Source organism: Brachyhypopomus gauderio, chromosome 7, assembly GCF_052324685.1.
Source record: "Brachyhypopomus gauderio isolate BG-103 chromosome 7, BGAUD_0.2, whole genome shotgun sequence".
NCBI lineage: Eukaryota > Metazoa > Chordata > Actinopteri > Gymnotiformes > Hypopomidae > Brachyhypopomus > Brachyhypopomus gauderio.
Window position 1 is genome coordinate 25432302 of NC_135217.1, and position 23756 is coordinate 25456057.

At 48.3% G+C, this 23756-nt stretch overlaps 1 protein-coding gene across 2 annotated transcripts in view; it reads right to left on the reverse strand.

Annotated features, from left to right (window-relative positions):
- The window catches only part of sema5a (sema domain, seven thrombospondin repeats (type 1 and type 1-like), transmembrane domain (TM) and short cytoplasmic domain, (semaphorin) 5A), a 117330-nt gene that overhangs the window by 8955 nt on the left and 84619 nt on the right, over window positions 1–23756 (reverse strand). For both annotated transcript variants that reach the window (XR_013132425.1, XM_077012831.1), the window contains exons 15-17: window positions 22851–22998; window positions 13031–13256; window positions 6257–6466 (exon numbers count right to left, since the gene is read on the reverse strand). Coding sequence is in view for 1 of the 2 variants with exons in the window: in XM_077012831.1 (XP_076868946.1) it covers window positions 6257–6466; window positions 13031–13256; window positions 22851–22998 (584 nt within the window). In the remaining variant the exon portion in view is untranslated. The remainder of the gene's footprint in view (window positions 1–6256; window positions 6467–13030; window positions 13257–22850; window positions 22999–23756) is intronic.

Genomic DNA, 23756 nt, shown 5'->3' on the forward strand with positions numbered 1-23756 from the left:
ATCTCCTCACAACACAGAACACACAGTGATTCCCCCAGCGGTGTGTGGAGAGTTAAGTGTGTATTTCATCAGCGTAAGAGAGGCAGACAGAAGCGTTCAGCTCAGTCAGGGCCAGTTCATCTTGCCCTGGTGTTCTAACAGTGACCCCACTCTCTTATTAATGAGGGCAAACCTTCAGCCCCGGGATAGTTTTCCTGTGTGCCTCCTGTCTCTTTCACCTCTTCCTAAACACGCAGGCAGGACCATCACTGGAAATGATGAGAGCAGAGCTGATAATATCTCACTCCTCTCACATCCCACTCCTCTCACGTCTCACTCCTCTCACATCTCACTCCTCTCACATCCCACTCCTCTCACGTCTCACTCCTCTCACGTCTCACTCCTCTCACATCCCACTCCTCTCACATCTCACTCCTCTCACGTCTCACTCCTCTCACGTCTCACTCTGTCACGTGGGGCTACGCCCCCTCTCCTAGCTGTCACCCTGGGTTCCCTCGTGTCTGTGTTCTTGCCCGTTTGTCCCGCCCTGCTCGTTGGTTTTGATTAATTCCTCGTTAGTTACCACGCCCCGGTGTCATTGCCATCACCTGTGCCTTGTTTAGTTCATGTCCTTATAATCCCTGCACTTCCCCAGTCTGGCTATCGGTTATTTTGTTCATTTTGTTCTATCGTTCTTTTGTGCATGCTGTTGTTTGGTGCTTGGCTGTTTCGTCTTGATCGTGAGTTGCTCTGTGTTTCCCCGTCGTGTGTTCGTCATGCCTGTTTACCTTTGTTACTCTGACTGCCCTCCCGTTATGACCCCGGACTGTTTCTCTGATGATGGCTATGGAATATCCTGTAATAAATCTCGCTCTTCTCAGCGATTGTGTCCGTCTTCTCGCTCCGGGGCGCGAGCCCCGTTACATAATAACCGATCACCGAAGGACACAGCGAGAGAGCGAGACTCTGGTAAGTTCGATCGCTGTAATGAGATGTTGGCTGGTTTAATTCGGTTCGACTCTCCGATATTACAGCACGAACGAACCAGAGACAGAAATTCCCCTGGCGCTGTGGGAACACGGAAGTCTCGTCGCACTCAGAAGAAAGCGCAGTCACTTACAACTTCGACTGGCTTTCGCGACGAGACTCCTGTTGAGCGCTATGAGTCTGCCCGGCTTGGTGATCACTATAGGGAGGAGAAACCTGTAGTACAAGTCGCGGGCAGACGGACAGAGCGCACAGACGAGCGTTGGCTTAACCCTCGGTTGTGTCTTAATGGCGTCTGCGAGCTCCCGACACCTCAAGGGAGGCGGAGCCATCGCAGAGAGAGCAACCGAGGAGCTTCTGTGTCTGTGTGTTCTTCCAGGCTCGCCCAGGACCCTGTGGAAGAGGACCTCCCTCCGCTACTCCCGGAAGCCACTCCCCAAAGGCTCCCAAAGTGTTTTTTGGGGGGGAGTACTAGCCACTCATGGCAAGAGTGGCCGGCTCAGACCCGGGATGACGTCGGCTTGGCGGTCCCGCCCCCTGAGGACGTCAGAGCGGCGGCTCCGCCCCCCGAGGACGTCAGAGCGGCGACTCCGCCCCCCGAGGACGTCAGAGCGGCGACTCCGCCCCCCGAAGACGTCAGAGCGGCGGCTCCGCCCCCCGAGGACGTCAGTGCGGCGGCTCCGCCCCCCGAGGACGTCAGTGCGGCGACTCCGCCCCCCGAGGACGTCATGTCACCTCTGCGGCCTGTTCCCGCGATCCTGAGGAGGTCACCCACGCCAGTTCCCGTTCCCGCTGCCCGTCGGCAGTCCACGCCGGTTCCCGTTCCCGCTGCCCGTCGACAGTCCACGCCGGTTCCCGTTCCCGCTGCCCGTAGGCAGACCACGCCGGTTCCTGTCCCCGCTGCCCGTAGGCAGACCACGCCGGTTCCTGTCCCCGCTGCCCGTAGGCAGACCACGCCGGTTCCTGTCCCCGCGACCCAGGAGGGGTCGTCCACGCCGGTTCCTGTCCCCGCGACCCAGGAGGGGTCGTCCTCGCCGGTTCCTGTCCCCGCGACCCAGGAGGGGTCGTCCTCGCCGGTTCCTGTCTCCGCGACCCAGGAGGGGTTGCCGCCTGTTCCCGCTGCCCGCCAGCGGACCGCGCCTGTTCCCGCTGCCCGCCAGCGGACCGCGCCTGTTCCCGCTGCCCGCCAGCGGACCGCGCCTGTTCCCGCTGCCCGCCAGCGGACCGCGCCTGTTCCCGCTGGCCGCCAGCGGACCGCGCCTGTTCCTCCAGTGACTCTGCTGCCCTCTGTTGGGCATGGACTTTATGTGCCCTCTGCTCTGTCCTGTACACCTGTTTCTATGCCCGTGTTCCCCTTGCACCCATGTTCCGTCCCCAGCTTTGTTTTGGTTCCTGTCCCCGTTGTTGTGTCTGTTCGACTCCAGGTTCCTGTTCCAGTGTCTGTTTCCAGTGGTGTCGTCTCTGTCCCAGTCCCCATGTCTGTTCCCCAAGTTGTCACTCACCTTGTTCCTGTCCCTGTCTCTGTTGTCGATGCTGTCTTTGCCTCTGTGTTTGCCTCTGCCCTGTTCCCTGGCCCCGCTCCTGTGTCTACTCCCTGTCCGGTCCCGTCCAGTCCTGCTCCCATGCCTGGCCCTGTCCCTGCCTGTGATGCCCCGTCCCGGCCCAGCTCCGGGCCAGTCTCTGGTTTCTCTGTCCCTGCCGTGCCCTGTTCTCCGTGCCCTGCTTTCCCCTGGTCTGTTCCTCCGGTCTGTCCTGTGTCCGCTGTCCCTCGCCGTGTTTCGTGGTTCCCTGTCCTGTCTGCCCTTGCGTGCCCCGGGGTGGCACGCTTTGAGGGGGGGTTCTGTCACGTGGGGCTACGCCCCCTCTCCTAGCTGTCACCCTGGGTTCCCTCGTGTCTGTGTTCTTGCCCGTTTGTCCCGCCCTGCTCGTTGGTTTTGATTAATTCCTCGTTAGTTACCACGCCCCGGTGTCATTGCCATCACCTGTGCCTTGTTTAGTTCATGTCCTTATAATCCCTGCACTTCCCCAGTCTGGCTATCGGTTATTTTGTTCATTTTGTTCTATCGTTCTTTTGTGCATGCTGTTGTTTGGTGCTTGGCTGTTTCGTCTTGATCGTGAGTTGCTCTGTGTTTCCCCGTCGTGTGTTCGTCATGCCTGTTTACCTTTGTTACTCTGACTGCCCTCCCGTTATGACCCCGGACTGTTTCTCTGATGATGGCTATGGAATATCCTGTAATAAATCTCGCTCTTCTCAGCGATTGTGTCCGTCTTCTCGCTCCGGGGCGCGAGCCCCGTTACACACTCCTCTCACATCCCACTCCTCTCACGTCTCACTCCTCTCACATCCCACTCCTGTAGTTTGAGTTCTAATGAAGACTGAAGACTCTGCTCTCACTCTGACTCACATTATACTGGGACCCTGAATGCCTGACAAGCTATTACAAGCCTTACAAGCTTCAACTGGCTAGAACAAATAACTCGAATCACACAGACTTACTAGATGTGTGCACAGAACCAGGGGAGATGATATAATATTATTGTACTATATCAATGCTAGTCGACAGCACCAGTTTAAGCACATTTGAGATGTGCTGTTTCTGTTTTAAACGAGGGAGTTGTGACTTGGAACGTGGAAGACGTGGAAGTAAAACACCAGCCAGTAGCAGCTCGTTTCTGCCCCGCCCTCCCACTGCCCCGCCCTTCCTCTGCCCCGCCCTCCCTCTGCCCCGCCCTCCCTCTGCCACGCCCTCCCCAAGTGCCACTGTTCCCGTGTGCTGCCCTCCCTGTGCTAGGAGCAGGAGACGATGGTCTTTCAGTGCTGCTTTAAAGAGTCTGAGGGAATGTGCAGGGCTGTAATTGTACTTCTCACTGGGGTTTTGTCATTCTTGCTGTAATTTCTCTACAGGAAAGTGACAGATCAGGCATTTCAGCTGCTGTATGACTGATTGCTCTATCTCACTCCACAGCAACAGACAGTGAAGAAAAGATTCTTTTCTTTTTTTTTTACAACGGGACCAGTGATTGCTGGGAAACACATGCCCTCTCTTTCTTTCTCTTTAAATTACAGTACCTCTCCAACACGCGTTCCAAAACGGCCTGTCACAGTTCGCGTCCTGGAGGTCCCGTGCAGGTCTATGCACGTGTGCATGCAGGTCTGTGCATGTGCAGGTCCATGCATGTGGTCTAGACAAGCGGCTCATTGATGTGAGTGACATACTGGCCAATTTGCACTGATGAAGCGGACAGCTAGCGGCCATCTACGACAAGCAAGTGTGAGTCTGCTTTCTCTCAGGATGGTGACGCTGCCATTCTCTGCTAAAAGGAGTCTTCTTGACTCTTCCCCTGAAGAGATGAACTCTAACCCTGCAGAGATGAACTCTAACCCTGCAGCGATGAACTCTAACCCTGCCTTGTGTCACTTGTTGACTATCAGGGAATCCTTTGACTACATTAACTTTAAGGAAGAATACTGGGTGTGAGGTCATCTGGAGGGTTGAAGGGCTGAAATGTGGGTTAAGATGAATGTGGTAATGGAGCTAAATGACTACAATTACACAGGACTACAAGAACATAGGACTACAAGAACACTGAGCTTATCATGCAGATGCAATGAATACAAGAACACAGGACTTCAAGAACACAAACGTTATGTGATCTATTCCCATTGGAAACATGTCCACCTCGACCAGGACTCATAGTAGAAAACTAATTTTCAACACCTTTGTCTGGTGTAGACCAAGGTTGCTGTTAACACCACCTACACATAAATGGACTGTCTAGAGATGGACTTGACATTTAACAGTACAAACATCCATTCTGTGTTTTGCAATTGTTTTCCGATACAGGTTTTGAGCTAGTCTCCAAATGTAATGCACTGGTCTACAGTCCACTAGAAAACACTGGTCAAACACCGATGGTCGCAGGGTCACGACCGCGTGTTCTGAACGAAACAAGTCCTGCTCAGTGGAGTCAGGCCAAGCCCTGTAGCCCGTCAGCGCCGGCGCTGATGGATGGGCTCGGTCCAGCGTGCCGTAGCTGCGGGTGTCCGGCGTGAGCGACGGCGAGCGTGTGATTAATAATGGCGCTGAGCGAAATCCCTCATTGTCTGTTGGTGCAGAAATCGTCTGGCGGGCTCGGTCTCCTGCTCGAGCGGAGTGTTTCCAGGCAGCGATACGGGAGCGCGCACATCGTTTAATTAGTCTGCCTCGTCCTCCTGCGTGTGAGCAAGAGGCGGTGTTGTTGCAGTCCTGCAATGACACCACGCTGCCTTCCCATTGTAGGCAGTGTAATTAGCCTAAAATGTGATTACACGTGAAGCCCCCGCAAGGACCTTTCCACCATTTCCACTGACAAATTAGGAGTGTTGCACCTCCAAACAGCAGCAGGCACCTTTACACGGGCACAAAGGCCTTTTCCTCTCTGTCTCTATTATTGTGCATCACTGCTCAGCAGTCTTCTTGATAGGCCCGGGGACCCTGCTGTAAGACGAGACACATTCACGTGTGTGCAGAGTAGAACGGGAAGAACGCACCTTAGCGTGCCTGAGTATTGGGTTTGAGTGCATGTATGTGTGTTGGGTTTGAGTGCATGTATGTGTGTTGGGTTTGAGTGCATGTATGTGTGTTGGGTTTGAGTGCATGTATGTGTGTTGGGTTTGAGCGCATGTATGTGTGTTGGGTTTGAGCGCATGTATGTGTGTTGGGTTTGAGCGCATGTATGTGTGTTGGGTTTGAGTGCATGTATGTGTGTTGGGTTTGAGCGCATGTATGTGTGTTGGGTTTGAGTGCATGTATGTGTGTTGGGTTTGAGCGCATGTATGTGTGTTGGGTTTGAGCGCATGTATGTGTGTTGGGTTTGAGCGCATGTATGTGTGTTGGGTTTGAGCGCATGTATGTGTGTTGGGTTTGAGTGCATGTATGTGTGTTGGGTTTGAGAGCATGTATGTGTGTTGGGTTTGAGAGCATGTATGTGTGTTGGGTTTGAGAGCATGTATGTGTGTTGGGTTTGAGTGCATGTATGTGTGTTGGGTGTGTGAGTGATTATCATATTAGTATGAAATGAGAATCCCAGTTTTGACGTAGTTAGGCAGGAGTTGGGTATCACTGTTAAACTCAAAGCAGGTTATATGAGATTGTAACACAAAAAGTGTGTGTGTGTGTGTGTGTGTGTGTGTATGATTATCTGAGTGTGTGTGTGTGTGTGTGTGGGTGGGTGGGTGTGAGTGTGTGTATGAGTGCTTGTGTGCATGAATACATGTGCATGTGTGTGAGTGCATGCAGGGTATGCTCACCTGGACAAGGGGTGGTGTTACACTCCTGGTATTCCTGGGCTGGGCCCAGACAGGCCGTGCCCCCGTATTTGGGTTTGGGGCTGGCACACACACGCTTCCGACTGCGAATCCCTGAGCTGCAGTCACGGCTACACTGACTCCACGAGCTCCAGGAAGACCAAGCACCGTTCACCATGAGGCCTGTGATACGGCCTGAGAGCATCAGCTCCCCTGTACCACACACACACACACACACACACACACACACACACACACACACACACACACACATACACACAAAACAGAAGGATGGATTGTTAAAATCTCCTGAAGTGAAGAACTCTTAGAGTTAATCCCGAGTGATGGAGAGCTGGTGTTTGATGTGCTGCCATAAACAGACTTTAGAACTGACCCCAGTGGGCCGCAGGAGAACGTAGAGTGTGTGAGAGTCTGAGACACCAAGCAGATTTAAGATTACACCTTTTCTATTAATAGTGACACATCAGAGGTTAAAAAAGAACCCTTCAGCTCAGCTGTAAATTTGACTTAAATGAACCAGATTCAATTTAGCCAACGTGAGAAAAAGTCTAGAACAAGTTTCTCTTTCTCTCTTTGTCCTCACATCTTCTCTCTGAACGTCTTACACACTGACAGCCATGCAGAAGCGTTGGTGAGGATGAATCAGCAGGCGGGTCTCTTCAGGCGGTCGCTGGTGACCCATGACCCTTTATCCGGAGCACTCCCCAGCAGACAGCCGTGTCCAGGACCCAACGCTGCTTCATGGGCCCTAAAGGTCAGGTCAACGTGAGCTCTGACCCCTACGTAAACAAACAGGCTGTGTGCTCTTTTATCCAGGTGATAATGGACAATTTGTCCCACTGCTGCATTTGGACAGTGGCGAGCTGAGTCCACGTTACCACGCTGGAGTGACGGGACCCGCCGTGGACAAGGTCGCCATGGCGAGGGCAGAGCTCCGGCTCCGTGAACTCAACGTGAACTCAACGTGAACTCAACGTCATCCCCGCACTGCCATTGGATCGACCCCTAATCCAGCAAACCAACCGCTCTGTACAAGCAAGCACGTTGTTGACACCACTCTCCCCAGCTGTGGAGAAGAGTGTGAGGGAGACGCCCAGGAGTGTCTGGAGATGCTTATTAACACCAAGGAAAGGACGATCAGAAATGGCTCCCTACTGGGTCTGTGAGCAGGTAATTATGGAGACGCGTTTCACTGCAGCGTGGTGTCTTCAGTGAGCAAACCACGGAAGAGTAGCACGGAGAGTTTACAGCAGACTAAAGGTCAGAGTTCAGAATGGACGTCATTATGAAGACCTAATAACTTTACTGTTCTATCTGACTTCATATCCATCATGGAATTGACTATTCTTTCCAACACAACTCCTAAGGTGGGGATTATAGGACTTAGAGATACTTATGGACAGATCGATGTGCAGGAAATCAATGAGAGAAAGCCTAGAGATATCGGTGAGTGAGAGGGGGAGGGAGGCGAAAGAGAGAGTGGGTCCGAGAGAAGGAATGAGAGAAAGAGTGAGAGAAGGAAGAGAGAAAAGGTAGAGGAAGAGGTAGGGAGACAGATGGAGAGAGAGAGAGAAATGGTGAGAGAGAGAATAATAGGGATAGAAGTAGAGAAAAATCATGGAGAGAAAGAGAGAGAAAAAGAGCGGAACAGCTGCCATCCAGAAGTCCAACCCAACTTTATCATAGCAGCTCTAACGTAAACGCCGAAAACATGGCACAGCGTCGCTGAGCAGAGGAGGTCAGACCTGCAGTGTAACCGCTAACTGCCTCCATGTGCCTGCAGAGCATAGACACTGCAGGAACACACAGGAACGCTACAGGAACACACAGGAACGCTACAGAAATGCTGCAGGAACACACAGGAACTCTGCAGGAACACACAGGAACTCTGCAGGAACACACAGGAACGCTACAGGAACACACAGGAACGCTGCAGGAACACACAGGAACACTGCAGGAACACACAGGAATGCTGCAGGAACACACAGGAACACTGCAGGAACACACAGTAACACTGCAGGAACACACAGGAACGCTGCAGGAACACACAGGAACACTGCAGGAACACACTGGAACGCTGCAGGAACACACAGGAACGCTGCAGGAACACACTGGAACGCTGCAGGAACGTTGCAGGAACACACAGGAACGCTGCAGGAACACACAGGAACGCTGCAGGAACACTGGAACGCTGCAGGAACACACAGGAACACTGCAGGAACACACAGGAACGCTGCAGGAACACACAGGAACACTGCAGGAACACACAGGAACGCTGCAGGAACACACAGGAACACTGCAGGAACACACTGGAACGCTGCAGGAACACACAGGAACGCTGCAGGAACACACTGGAACACTGCAGGAACACACTGGAACGCTGCAGGAACACACAGGAACGCTGCAGGAACACACTGGAACGCTGCAGGAACGTTGCAGGAACACACAGGAACGCTGCAGGAACACACAGGAACGCTGCAGAAACACAGGAACGCTGCAGGAACACTGCAGGAACACACAGGAACGCTGCAGGAACACACAGGAACGCTGCAGGAACACACTGGAACGCTGTAGGAACGTTGCAGGAACACACAGGAACGGTGCAGGAACACACAGGAACGCTGCAGGAACACTGGAACGCTGCAGGAACACACAGGAATGCTGCAGGAACACACAGGAATGCTGCAGGAACACTCTGGAATGCTGCAGGAACACACAGGAACGCTGCAGGAACACACAGGAACGCTGCAGGAACACACAGGAACGCTGCAGGAACGTTGCAGGAACACACAGGAACGCTGCAGGAATGTTGCAGGAACACACAGGAACGTTGCAGGAACACACAGGAACGCTGCAGGAACGTTGCCGGAACGCTGTGGCCCGTGTCTGTAGACCCTCTGCCATCACTCTCAGGAAGAGCCTACAGTAATGGTGCTGGTATTGATTTCTATTGTTCTCAGAGTGCAGCACTAAACCGTGTAACATAAGTTTAACAAAAAGCAAAATGGTGCAATTATACAAGCGAACCCTTTGATAAAAGCACCATTCACACCTTAATACGAACAGACAGAGTCTTAAATCACTGCTGGCCAGTAATTAGCTGACGATCATCATTAAGATTGCGACACTTTAATGAATGTTTGTCAACGAGATGCCAATAAGAGTTATTTCATTATTTGACAATACATTGCAATTTCATCTACTTTAATCTACCTTGGGTAATTGCTAGAATTCTCTTTTGGCCGATTGGCTCTTCACTAAACGTCTGCTGGATGAGCTGATATTTCTCCCAGAATAACACATCAATGTCAACGCATCTGCAGACGAGCCAATAAAAAAAATCTACCTGCATAAAATAGTTCCAACATCACACGAGGGAAATGTCAGGGGGTTTTGATGGCCGTGGCCCTCTGATTCGGGCAGTATTGACACGGCTCAAAGGAAAGTGAATGTAGTTCAAAGCCCTGCTGAAAACACACAGTCCTGACACACACACACACACACACACACACACACACACACACACACACACACACACACACACACAAAACAACCCAAAACCACCAGCTGACCTCTTAGCAGTAGCACTCATTACCATAAGTGTGTCCTAATATCCCAGACAGGAAGGGTATGGTAAGGGTGTAGTAAGGGTATGGTAAGGGTGTAGTAAGGGTTTGGTAAGGGTGTAGTAAGGGTATGGTAAGGGTGTAGTAAGGGTATGGTAAGGGTGTAGTAAGGGTATGGTATGGGTGTAGTAAGGGTATGGTAAGGGTGTAGTAAGGGTATGGTATGGGTGTAGTAAGGGTATGGTAAGGGTGTAGTAAGGGTTTGGTATGGGTGTAGTAAGGGTATGGTAAGGGTGTAGTAAGGGTATGGTAAGGTTGTAGTAAGGGTATGGTAAGGGTGTAGTAAGGGTATGGTATGGGTGTAGTAAGGGTATGGTAAGGGTGTAGTAAGGGTATGGTATGGGTGTAGTAAGGGTATGGTAAGGGTGTAGTAAGGGTTTGGTATGGGTGTAGTAAGGGTTTGGTAAGGGTGTAGTAAGGGTTTGGTATGGGTGTAGTAAGGGTATGGTAAAGCTTCACAAAGAAAATGATATAAACATGACAAATGACCTCCAGGTGTTGTTAGACTGCGATTCTCCTCAGGAACTCTACAGTAAACGCAGGTGACATAGATAAATGGAGACTCTAGTTGATCTCCAGACTAACGCATCATGTCAGGCCGACAGTGCTGAACTAAACTCTACCACTGTGAGCCGGTGCAAACTGGTCTTCACACAGGTCTGATAACAGGAGTTATTAATAGGACAGTGTCTTCCAGTCTACGCTATTGATAGTGATTTGTCGAAGACGAGGTGGTATAAAATACTTCACCCTGCCAAACGGTGAGTAACATCAGCAGTGTTGGAATTACACCAGCACAGACGTCCTGTCTGAAAGGAAATAACTCCAGGACAAACAACACAGTGGAGTTTTGATCAGTGCGCGTGTGTTTTTCTTCCGTATGCGAGCAAACTTCAGACTCCATCAGCACACACATCCCAGACTGCTGGGCTGACCTTTCTGCATTCACTGTTTTATGTCTTCTGAGCACTTCAAGCCTGCAGGGACAGAAATGGATTATTCTCCTCAACCTTTAATCACACAACATCTTATTTGTCATAGAAGTAAACCGCACGCTCTGCTGTGTTGTATCGACTGCCGTCTGGTTCCCTAGTTTAGCACCATCTTCAGTGGGACCGTGTTTTGTTGTCTACAGCACGCGGGCTCTTGGGCGCTGTGTTTTATCGCCCTACCTTAACACGGCTGCAACTTAGAGATTCAGATCGATAGAGAAAGGTCCAGTGGGACGGGTAAATCGTCATCTAGTGGCAGAACATTCGCCCCGGAGATCGGGCCCGGCGGCTGAGCCGCTGACGGCCGCGCGTGCCTTTGGCGTGGCGGTAATTACAAGCCTTGGCTGGTGCACTGTGGGTTAATGATGGTCCGAAAGACCTGGGTGAGCCCGTTGGTCCGTCAGGTACGTTGTACTGCGCGACGACCCAACTGGATGACCGTGAACGAGATGTGGGGAGAACTAGCTGTTCGCGGGGAGGATTGATTCCTGAATCCGCCTGGTAGTCTCCATACTTATAAATTATAATCTGACACTAGCCTTAGAGGAACCTTGTGCAGCAAGATTTAGATAAATGATGAGTTAGATAAGTAGGTGCCACAGGGTATCTGATACATAATTAGTTCTCCAGAAGAGATCACAGCCTTGGAGCCTGGTGTCTTTAGGTCATTAGAGAGACAAAGTCTCTGAACTGTTCAGCTTGTTATCACCTTGCCTGAACAGAGGTAGGCTTGACAGGTTGGGCTGGGGCCGAATCCACTGGGAATGTATTGAATTTCATTTAATCCCATTAATGTGGAGAGCATTGAATTCCATTTAATTCAATTCATGTTGTCATGCAGGCAGAAGCTTCCGAAATTCCATTCCATCAAAATCTTCAAACCAAACTCTTCACAAGAATAAACACATGGCTGCACACGACCTAAAGCATGAGACCTGTTCGTCTTTCTCCATTATGGGCTCCAAGCTGAAAATATCCCTGGGAGAATCTACATGTGGCGACGGGCTGAGTGTGTGTATGTAGGACAGTCTTCTGCTAGGACTCCAGAGTAATCAGGCTCTTGGTGGGTGGCTGATGGCAGTTACAAACTGCTACAGACAGGCCTTTGAACCACTTGGGGAAATCACTAATAAACTTTATAATTATGCTTGACGGCAAGATTTTATTATATTGTTACTGCAGTCATATGTACTCTGTATCCTACAACGATAGGATTCTTGTTGCATTCAACATGTAAATTAACATATGATTAATTAACTTGAAGTGTTTACAATCCTCAGATGTGTTAACATTCTCCTCCTCACAGTCTGGGTGTTTGACTCTGAGGACAGACCTGTGGGCCTGGTTCTCTGGGGGTTTGTCTCTGAGGACAGACCTGTGGGCCTGGTTCTCTGGGGGTTTGTCTCTGAGGACAGACCTGTGGGCCTGGTTCTCTGGGGGTTTGACTCTGAAGGCAGACCTGTGGGCCTGGTTCTCTGGGTGTTTGTCTCTGAAGGCAGACCTGTGGGCCTGGTTCTCTGGGGGTTTGACTCTGAAGGCAGACCTGTGGGCCTGGTTCTCTGGGTGTTTGTCTCTGAAGGCAGACCTGTGGGCCTGGTTCTCTGGGTGTTTGTCTCTGAAGGCAGACCTGTGGGCCTGGTTCTCTGGGTGTTTGACTCTGTATGGAGTTAACAGCTGCTGTGATAACGTTCGCTTCATTCACACTGCTCACTTTAGTAGGAACACAAATGGACTCAGTGAGTAGAACAGGAGAAATATTAGCACACAGAGGGAGAGAGAGAGACAAATAGAGGGAAAGAGAAAGAAAAGAAAGAAAAAGAGCTAGATCAATATTAAGTTAAAGAGACAGTGGAGTGGAGACAGAGAGAACAAAGAAAGAGAGAAAAAGGCAGCCAACTGAAATCAAAACAAAGAGAGATAAGGGGAGAAAGACAGAGAAGGACAGAGAGAGAGAAATAGAGAAAGAGAGAGAAGGAAAGAGAGAAGGAAGGAAAGAGAAAGAGAAAAAAAGTGAGTGAGAGAGAGAACGAGAAAAGGGTTATTTAGAGAGAGACAGATACAGAGAAGGTCAGAGAGAGAGCGAGAGAGTCAGACGGAGCACAGCTGCGGGCGGAGGGGTGCGGTGAAGGGGGCCTGACCGTCGGCCGAGCAGCCTGTGGAGCCGTCACTGGAGCAGTAGCGCATCTCGATCCTCTGCCGGCCCACCTCCAGCAGGCTTGGCTCCGGGACCCGAGCCTTGCATGTGTAGCGGAACCTCTGCTCGTAATGGCCGCCGTTATCCGAGATGTTCACGGGAGTCCACGGCGTCCATGGTGTGGTCTTCTTCAGGTCCAGGCAGGGCAGCGTGTTGCAGGACTGATATTCCTAAGAAAAGACAAGAAGGAGAAAGACTGAACTCAAAAGTTGGGAAGTTTGCTGTGGTGTCAGTGCTGAGTGCTGTTTGGCTTCCCGTTGTCGTTTGACTGGGTCCTGTGGACCGTATTCATTACCCATTACTCTCTGTGCTCAGCATGGTAGCAAACCAGAAAAGGTCATGGATCGAGTTTAATTTACAGTAGAGAACTGGGAGTAAACCTAGAAGAGAAAGGGAAATACAAACAACCCAACAAACGAATAAAAGAAAGAACAAATGCACAAATGAACACATGACATCACAACACGAGTCAGAGCAGCAGTTCCAGCAGCAGCTCAGAAGATCGCCCCCTACTGGCGTGAAGTTATAGTGAAGAGCAGAGATACAAGACAGCCAGGACACCCATTCTATAACTACTCCCTCTTAAATACAGACATTTGCACCCTGCTATGCCTTCACATGAAGTTGTTACAATATATTGATTTAGCTTTCTGTGTTATTTTATTAGTATTCTAATGATATTCTATTATTCTATTCTATCCTATTTCTATTCTATTTCTATCAGTTAGAATATCTCAAAAAGTGCCTTAGTGTAAATTTGTTTTTGGACATCTAAATGAATTGGCTTAAAAACCCAAGAGGCAAACATTGCAGCTAAATCATAAATGCTCATTTGGCATAGTTCTGAGCTGGGGCTGATTTCCATTCTATTCAGACCCAACATGGATGCCAGACACGGGCAGAAATAAGAAAAGATAAAGGTCTTCTGTGCATGACCAGCACCCTCTCACAAGGGACTCTGCGACAGAGGAAGTTGCCTTTGGCAGCAAGCCTCAAGTGCCCCGCTTCTAACAATGAGCATCCATTACCCCACCTCCTACAGAGAGACACAAATCTGCTCCTACAGAAAGCCTCTGTTGCCCCGCCTCCTCCAATGCATGCAGCATCACTGGTCCGCCTCCTACAGTGAGCCCTCACTGCCACACCTCCTACAGTAAGTCATCATTACCCCACCTTGTGCAGACCTTATATTGCCCCGCCTTCTTCAAACATTGATCCGCCTCCTACAGTGAGCTGCCTGCCTTCTGCTCTTTCTCACATAAGAAACATGAAAGGAAAGTCAAGGTTAAAGGTTAAAGGTTATAGATGTGGGCAAACTACTAGTGCATTGCTGCAAGCAGCAGTCATAGTTCCGTTTGTTGACTCAGTCATCACAGTTCCGTTTGTTGACGCAGTCATCACAGTTCTATTTGTTGACGAGCAGTTGTCACAGTTCCATTCGTTAACTCTGTCGTCACAGTTCCGTTTGTTAACGCAGTCGCCACAGTTCCGTTTGTTAACGCAGTCGCCACAGTTCTGTTTGTTAACACAAGACTGTTAGAAACATAGCAGCAGTGGTGGTAAAACAACCTGCTTTATAAATGCTGCTTCTATGTCTAAAAATCAAATAAACAAAGAAAAAGCAAACAAATGTAAGACACCACAAAATGAGAAACACCTACGAAGCGCCTGAGAAGCAAATACATGCAACATAATATTTCAGCAGACAAATACACATTTAAGAGGTAATACTTCAGCAGACAGGCAACTCTTGTGTTTGTGTGTTCTTTTTGAAAACTGGTTTTGAAACTACAGACCTAGGGTGAATATTTAATGGGAAGGGGAAGCATTTTCCTACAGCTTACACTTGGCCCATAATTAGGGTCTCCTACTAAACCAGTGTCTCTTATCCCCCACACTCAAACACACAACCAAAAAACACAACCAACATAAACAGAACATCAAAGCCCAAGCTGGTGACTTCCCTTCACAACGAGTGAGAGTTATGGCAAACCATCGTGTTACATTAGAGATCTAAATAAGGCTATATTACATGAAATTGCATCAAGAATATTGTTTTTACAAACTGATAAAAGACTGAAATCTGTTCAAGAGAATAACCACAAATCATTCTCAGTGATTTTAAGAAGACAAGCATGACATGAAAAACAAACCCAGGCAAAACTAATATTTCACCCTCTAGTAAGAATCACTGTAACATCTCTGTTTTAGGATTTTGTGTAAAATGATAGCTCTGCAGAACGCACTCAGACGTGTCTGGTGGAAAGGGAATGCTAAATTGAATTAAATTAGAACCCCCCTCCTCCTGGTCGGGGACATTACCATGCACCCCAGCCTGTGTGGTGAGCAACGTATTTTGCTGATGACACTCATTGAACTGGCTGTGTTCCATCTGCAGTCTGCGTCTGGATCATAATGGCAAACATCAGGCAAATTTGATCCAAACTACAGCAAGAGAATCAATTCAGTTCGGTGTCCATGAGGAAGCACAATGCGAGTGTCTGGGGAGAGACGGTGGCGTGCTGTCTGAGCAGGACAGGATCTTCCTTATTGTTCTTCTAACAGGACATCCTAACCTGGGTTTGTCCTGGACATTCTAACCTGGGTTTATCCTGGACATTCTAACCTGGGTTTGTTCTGGACATTCTAACCTGGGTTTGTCCTGGACATCCTAACCTGGGTTTGTCCCCGACATCCTAACCTGAGTTTGTCCTGGACATCCTAACCTGGGTTTGTCCTGGACATTCTAACCTGGGTTTGTCTTGGACATCCTAACCCGGGTTTGTCCTGGTCATCCTAACCCTGGTTTGTCCTGGTCATCCTAACCTGGGTTTGTCCTGGACATTCTAACCTGGGTTTGTTCTGGACATTCTAACCTGGGTTTGTCCTAGACATCCTAACCTGGGTTTGTCCCTGACATCCTAACCTGAGTTTGTCCTGGACATCCTAACCTGGGTTTGTCCTGGACATTCTAACCTGGGTTTGTCCTGGACATCCTAACCCGGGTTTGTCCTGGTCATCCTAACCCAGGTTTGTCCTGGTCATCCTAACCTGGGTTTGTCCTGGACATCCTAACCTGGGTTTGCACTGGACATTCTAACCTGGGTTTGTCTTGGACAACCTAACCCGGGTTTGTCCTGGTCATCCTAACCTGGGTTTGTCCAGTACATTCATTTGGACTGCTAGAAAACCAGGAGAGGACTTATATTCTCTTAGCTAGAGATGAGCCCCCCACGCCTGGGGAGGAATAGTGGCAGGGAGGCCAGGCATCAGATCACCATCTTCAGCATTACACACACACACACACACACACACACACACACACACACACACACACACACACACACACACACACACACACACACACACACACACACACACACACACACACATACCCCTTCTGGTGTGTGAGAATTAAAAGCAATTTGCTCACTCCATAAGCCTGGTCCCTCTGTGCATCTCTTAGCCCAGTCTCACCTGAGGGACGGTCCAGCAGGCGCCGGTGCCAAGACAAATACGCTCAATTATCAGCACAGAAGAGACGCCATGCTCCTACCACAGCCTCCGCTGCACTTACCTCCTCTCCACAGTACTAATACTCCCACTCCATAGTACTAATGCCTCCTCTCCACAGTACTAATACACCCTCTCCACAGTACTAATACCCCCTCTCCACATTACTAATACCCCCACTCCACAGTACTAATACTCCCACTCCATAGTACTAATACACCCTCTCCACAGTACTAATACCCCCTCTCCACAGTACTAATACACCCTCTCCACAGTACTAATACTCCCTTTCCACAGTACTAATACACCCTCTCCACAGTACTAATACTCCCATTCCATAGTACTAATACACCATCTCCACAGTACTAATACCCCTCTCCACAATACTAATACACCCTCTCCACAGTACTAATACACCCTCTCCACAGTACTAATACCCCCTTTCCACAGTACTAATACACCCTCTCCACAGTACTAATACTCCCATTCCATAGTACTAATACACCATCTCCACAGTACTAATACCCCTCTCCACAATACTAATACACCCTCTCCACAGTACTAATACCCCCTCTCCACAGTACTAATACACCCTCTCCACAGTACTAATACCCCTCTTCACAGTACTAATACTCCCATTCCACAGTACTAATACACCCTCTCCACAGTACTAATACTCCCTCTCCACAGTACTAATACCCCCTCTCCACAGTACTAATACTCCCACTCCATAGTACTAATACACCCTCTCCACAGTACTAATACACCTTCTCCACAGTACTAATGCCCCCTCTCCACATTACTAATACCTCCTCTCCACAGTACTAATACTCCCACTCCATAGTACTAATACACCCTCTCCACAGTACTAATACACCCTTTCCACAGTACTAATACCCCCTCTCCACAGTACTAATACTCCCACTCCATAGTACTAATGCCTCCTCTCCACAGTACTAATACACCCTCTCCACAGTACTAATACCCCCTCTCCACATTACTAATACCCCCACTCCACAGTACTAATACTCCCACTCCATAGTACTAATACACCATCTCCACAGTACTAATACCCCTCTCCACAATACTAATACACCCTCTCCACAGTACTAATACACCCTCTCCACAGTACTAATACCCCCTTTCCACAGTACTAATACACCCTCTCCACAGTACTAATACTCCCATTCCATAGTACTAATACACCATCTCCACAGTACTAATACCCCTCTCCACAATACTAATACACCCTCTCCACAGTACTAATACCCCTCTCCACAGTACTAATACACCCTCTCCACAGTACTAATACCCCTCTTCACAGTACTAATACTCCCATTCCACAGTACTAATACACCCTCTCCACAGTACTAATACCCCCTCTCCACAGTACTAATACACCCTCTCCACAGTACTAATACCCCCTTTCCACAGTACTAATACACCCTCTCCACAGTACTAATACCCCTCTCCACAGTACTAATACTCCCATTCCATAGTACTAATACACCATCTCCACAGTACTAATACTCCCTCTCCACAGTACTAATACCCCCTCTCCACAATACTAATACCCCCCCTCTCCACAGTACTAATACTCCCATTCCATAGTACTAATACACCCTCTCCACAGTACTAATACACCTTCTCCACAGTACTAATACTCCCATTCCATAGTACTAATACACTCTCTCCACAGTACTAATACCCCCTCTCCACAGTACCAATACCCCCTCTCCATAGTACTAATACCCCTCTCCACAGTACTAATACACCCTCTCCACAGTACTAATACACCCTCTCCACAGTACTAATACAGCTCCAGACGGATTCACATCTCAACCTGACTTGACTGCGGATGATTTTTTGTTGAATTGATTAATTCATTGTCATTATACATGCAACATCAACATGGCAGAAACATGGAGAGAGACAGATAGACAGGGAGATAGAGAGACAGATGTCAGTCTGTATTCTCACATTCCTTGGAGGAAGCTAAGGAGAAAGGTAATCGATCAATATTACCCAGCAGGGAGTGTGTCAGTGTGCACAGTACAGACTGTGATCACGGCTGCTTCATCCCCCTGTGAATGCATCGCCCTTGTCTCCTGACAGACCACTGGTCATGTGACCATCCTGCTTCAGCTGGGCTTCTGATTTGAGAAGTCAGGAGCACACAGCACTGGCCACCTTCCCAGTCATAGAATTTTTTACAAAAATTACTTTAGCACTTAAATGTTTTGTCAATACAGGCAATGGAAATGGACATTGTTGATAAATTCTAGCATAAAACTTTACAAAGTACTTAAGTTTTTAAGGGCTAAAGCAATTTTCATAAAAAAACACTTTGAATTGATGGCATGACCAATAACTTGAACAATGTGTTTTAGAACAAAATTCTGTTTAACCTGATTAAATCTGAAAATTCTAAAAATAACTAAATGTGCATCATAAACATTTTACTAATTTTAATTTCATGCTGCCTGAAGACCACTGTGCAGTGGTCCAAGTCAGAAACAGCCTAACTTGTGAACACTGACATACTACCTCATTAGACCTGATTGATTTTGTTTCACCCCCACCCCTCCACGCACATGCAATTACAGTTTGGTAATTAATGTTGGACGTGATGCACACCACCACAATGACATTTCCCTACTGCATAAAACCCCCATTAAACCTCCTCAACTTTACTTTTAAAAATAAACCCATTAAAATAGTTCTTTCATGGTAGCAAAGATCATATGGAACGGTATTAATAATTAGGTGCCTTGGCTGAAATACTGGAAGGGAGGGGAGTGCTTACAGCAGTTGGTCATGTTAACATGTTGCCATTCTTGTCAACACACACCACTCAAGAGATATCTCTAACATACACACACAATCACACACGAGCATGGACACACACGTATGCATACTGAGATGCTATAATCAAATATAATAGATGGTATAATAATAATCATATGTAATCAGGCAACAGAAAGTTAAGCCTCTGCTTGCTTTCTTTCATCACAAGCAAATTCATCCAGTTGCACTTGGAGGAGGAGATGAGACCTAAATGTCCTCCTGGTCTAGTGTCCAGTTTCCTCACAGCTGGAGTATTGCCAACTAACTCACAATATGATACTAAGTGCTGTACAGGTGTAGCGATTTGATATATCACGATACATCATGATACTGCAATTGAATGAAAACATGTAAAACAATCAAGTCAAGCAAACAAAAGAACATTGGAATTTGTGAAACTGTCATACTATTAAAGAGACAAATATAATAACATGTGAGCTGATGCCTCAGAATTAGAAAGCATATTGCCTTTTCGAACAGAACTGGTATTATCACCAAGTCCTGCATCACACAAACTACTATCTTCACATCTTTAGTAGGCACATCATCCATACTAAATTCTAGAACTGAGTGTAAATATAGATAAATAACTAGATAAATGAATATTAATGCAAGGTTTAAATATACCTTTGCAAACTGACCGATCACGGTTTGAGCGCAACATTCCTGGCAGCTGTCATGTGGCCTTCGGTGGCCAAGCCGCATATCTGGTGGACAATTATGCTGCTGTTTTTCCACCAATCATGATGCACAGTGGTGCATAATTAGCTGATGAATTTCAATCAAGTACAGTGAAGCAGGACAAGCCTTGGCCTCATTATCACAGGTCGTTATCAGCCTGGAAAACAGTGACCAGCCGAAGCCAGAATGAAGCAGGCACACGTCTGTGACCTTTGAACTCAACCAGTTCTTAGTGCTATTTCTGAGAGAATATGTCTCTCTGTCTCACAGTGTAATTACACGTAGACCAGTCAGACAACCCAATTAAAGTCCTCTTCACCTCTCCACAAAGGGAGGATGTGTCATCTGTGGAACGTAATGAAATGGGAATGAACAGCAGAGGGAAATGTGGGTAATGCACTGACCTCCACCCTTCCGTCCTCCCATCTCACACTCCACCCCTCCATCCCCCATCTCACACTCCACCCCTCCATCTCACCCCATCCCCTCTGTCCATCCGTCACATCCACTGCAATACAACAATATCTGGTGGTTGTTCTCTCAGTAGGCTGGTAGATGTAGTAGCAGTAATAAATTGAATCACACACACACACACACACACACACACACACACATATATATATATATATATATACGCACATACATACATATATGTGTGTGTTTGTGTGTGTGTGTGTGTGTGTGTGTGTGTGTGTGTGTGTGTGTGTTGGAATTCATGAGAGGTTTTTTGTGTAAGTATTTATGACAGACTTTAGACAGATTGCCTCAGGAAAAAAAAAGAAATGAAATACACATGACTCCACCCCCTTCCCCCCCCTTCCCCCCCCCCCCCCCCCCCCCACACACACACACACACACACACACACACATACACACACACACACAAGAACACATGCTCGCACGCACAAACACATGAAAGCATATACACTTTGAAAAAGGGCATCTGAACCTGAACACATGCCATTGTTACTAAAACTAAAACCTCAGTGCCTGAACCTGAACATGTCTTACACATGCCACTGCTACATCCTTGCAAAATGGAAACCTCAGTAGCCTTTTATTAAAAATCCCATTTATTCACAAAAGTTCCATAATAGTTTCCCTGTCACACGATCAAACACCTACACTACACTACCACTGTCTGTGGTTGGCAAAGCCAGCACATATAACCATGTGATGACCACAGACATGACCATGTGATGACCACAAACATGACCATGTGAGGACCACACACATGACCATGTGAGGACCACAGACATGACCATGTGAGGACCACAGACATGACCATGTGAGGACCGCACCACAAACATTACCATGTGAGGACCACAGACATGACCATGTGAGGACCACAGACATGACCATGTGAGGACCGCACCACAAACATGACCATGTGAGGACCGCACCACAGACATGACCATGTGAGGACCACAGACATGACCATGTGAGGACCGCACCACACACATGACCATGTGAGGACCACAGACATGACCATGTGAGGACCGCACCACAAACATGACCATGTGAGAACCGCACCAACCATAGACATGACCATGTGAGGACCGCACTACAGACATGACCATGTGAGGACCGCACCACAGACATGACCATGTGAGGACCACAGACATGACCATGTGAGGACTGCACCACAAACATGACCATGTGAGGACCGCACCACAGACATGACCATGTGAGGACCGCACTACAGACATGACCATGTGAGGACCGCACCACAGACATGACCATGTGAGGACCACAGACATGACCATGTGAGGACCGCACTACAGACATGACCATGTGAGGACCACACTACAGACATGACCATGTGAGGACCACATACATGACCATGTGAGGACCGCACCACAGACATGACCATGTGAGAACCACACTACAGACATGACCATGTGAGGACCGCACTACAGACATGACCATGTGAGGACCACAGACATGACCATGTGAGGACTGCACCACAGACATGACCATGTGAGGACCACACTACAGACATGACCATGTGAGGACCGCACCACAGACATGACCATGTGAGGACCGCACCACACACATGACCATGTGAGGACCACAGACATGACCATGTGAGGACCGCACTACAGACATGACCATGTGAGGACCACACCACACACATGACCATGTGAGGACCACAGACATGACCATGTGAGGACCGCACCACAGACATGACCATATGAGGACCGCACTACAGACATGACCATGTGAGGACTGCACTACAGACATGACCATTGTTCCCAAGGGCAGACGAGGGGAAAGCTTACTGGGACAAAACACTGCACAGCCACAATGGGATAGACTAAAAACAAACAAACAAACAAACAAACAACAACAACAACAACAAGCCCTGAGTACCAGATGTTAGCAGTGGTGACTATGAGAGGTTTTCCTGGAATCTATGTCAGTACGATTTGCATGAGACTGGTGCAATATGCACCATTTAATTATAGAAGCTCCGATGCTCAGTTTATCTACACTGTAACACTGTAGCAATGACCTCAGCGAACACAAGACGCGTCTGGCTTCCAGCTTACACCCAGGAGAACTGTTAAGGATGTGTATTCGGGGGAAGTGTATCCTCTCACTCACAGGACGGGAGCCCTACATGATTGCACCGCCCGTCTGTGTCTATGATGCCCGCTTTACTGTGGCCACATGCCAGTATAAATGAAAGCGCACAGGTGAACTCTCCGTGTGTGACGTACCACGCTGCATCCGGGACATTCGTTCCCATTCTCGCAGTTCCGGCGACGGGATTGGACCCCTCCTCCACATGGCACTGTGCAGCGTTCCCATGGCGACCATGCTGACCAATAGACATGAGGAGGGCAAGGGAGATGCTCATTACAGTATCTGAAAGGAAGCCAAACAAATGCAGATTATTACAAGGACAGAAAAACGATCCGTTTCTTCAGAATCTCGCTTTATATTTTAAACAGACTATTAATAAACATAAAGCCAAGAACAAATAAACTCTAAAGCAAGCAAACGTTAATTAGACACATGAAGACAAGTATGGACCACACACACACACACACACACACACACACACACACACACACACACATACACACACACATACACACACACACAAACGTGGAGTTGATCACACTCACAAGTGTACAAACTCACAAACACATACACACAAACGCATACAAGCACACTCACACACACACAAAAACACACAAACAGACACACACTCACATAAAAATGAATAACTGCAATTTGCTCATCAACCCTGAGGACCAGGCCAAAGGATGAGCTTACAAAAACAACTGAGACCTGAGACACACACACACACACACACACACACACACACACACACACACACACACACACACACACACACACACACACACTACATGTCAATGCTATAAAACCGAACTGTAGAGAGAATGACTGCAGTCAGACATTTCATTTTGCCTCCCTTTCATTTCCATAGGAATCAGTGGTAGTTTTGGAATAGGCTGTTTACACTAGAATGGGCTTTATGAATCGCTCGCGTTTAAGTGCAGGGCTACATCTGCCCTGCCCTGCCAGATCTGAAGAGCTCTGAGCCAAACCAAATGGGCAGAACTAGAAACTAACTGCAGCCCTTCCCAGTGAGCGAC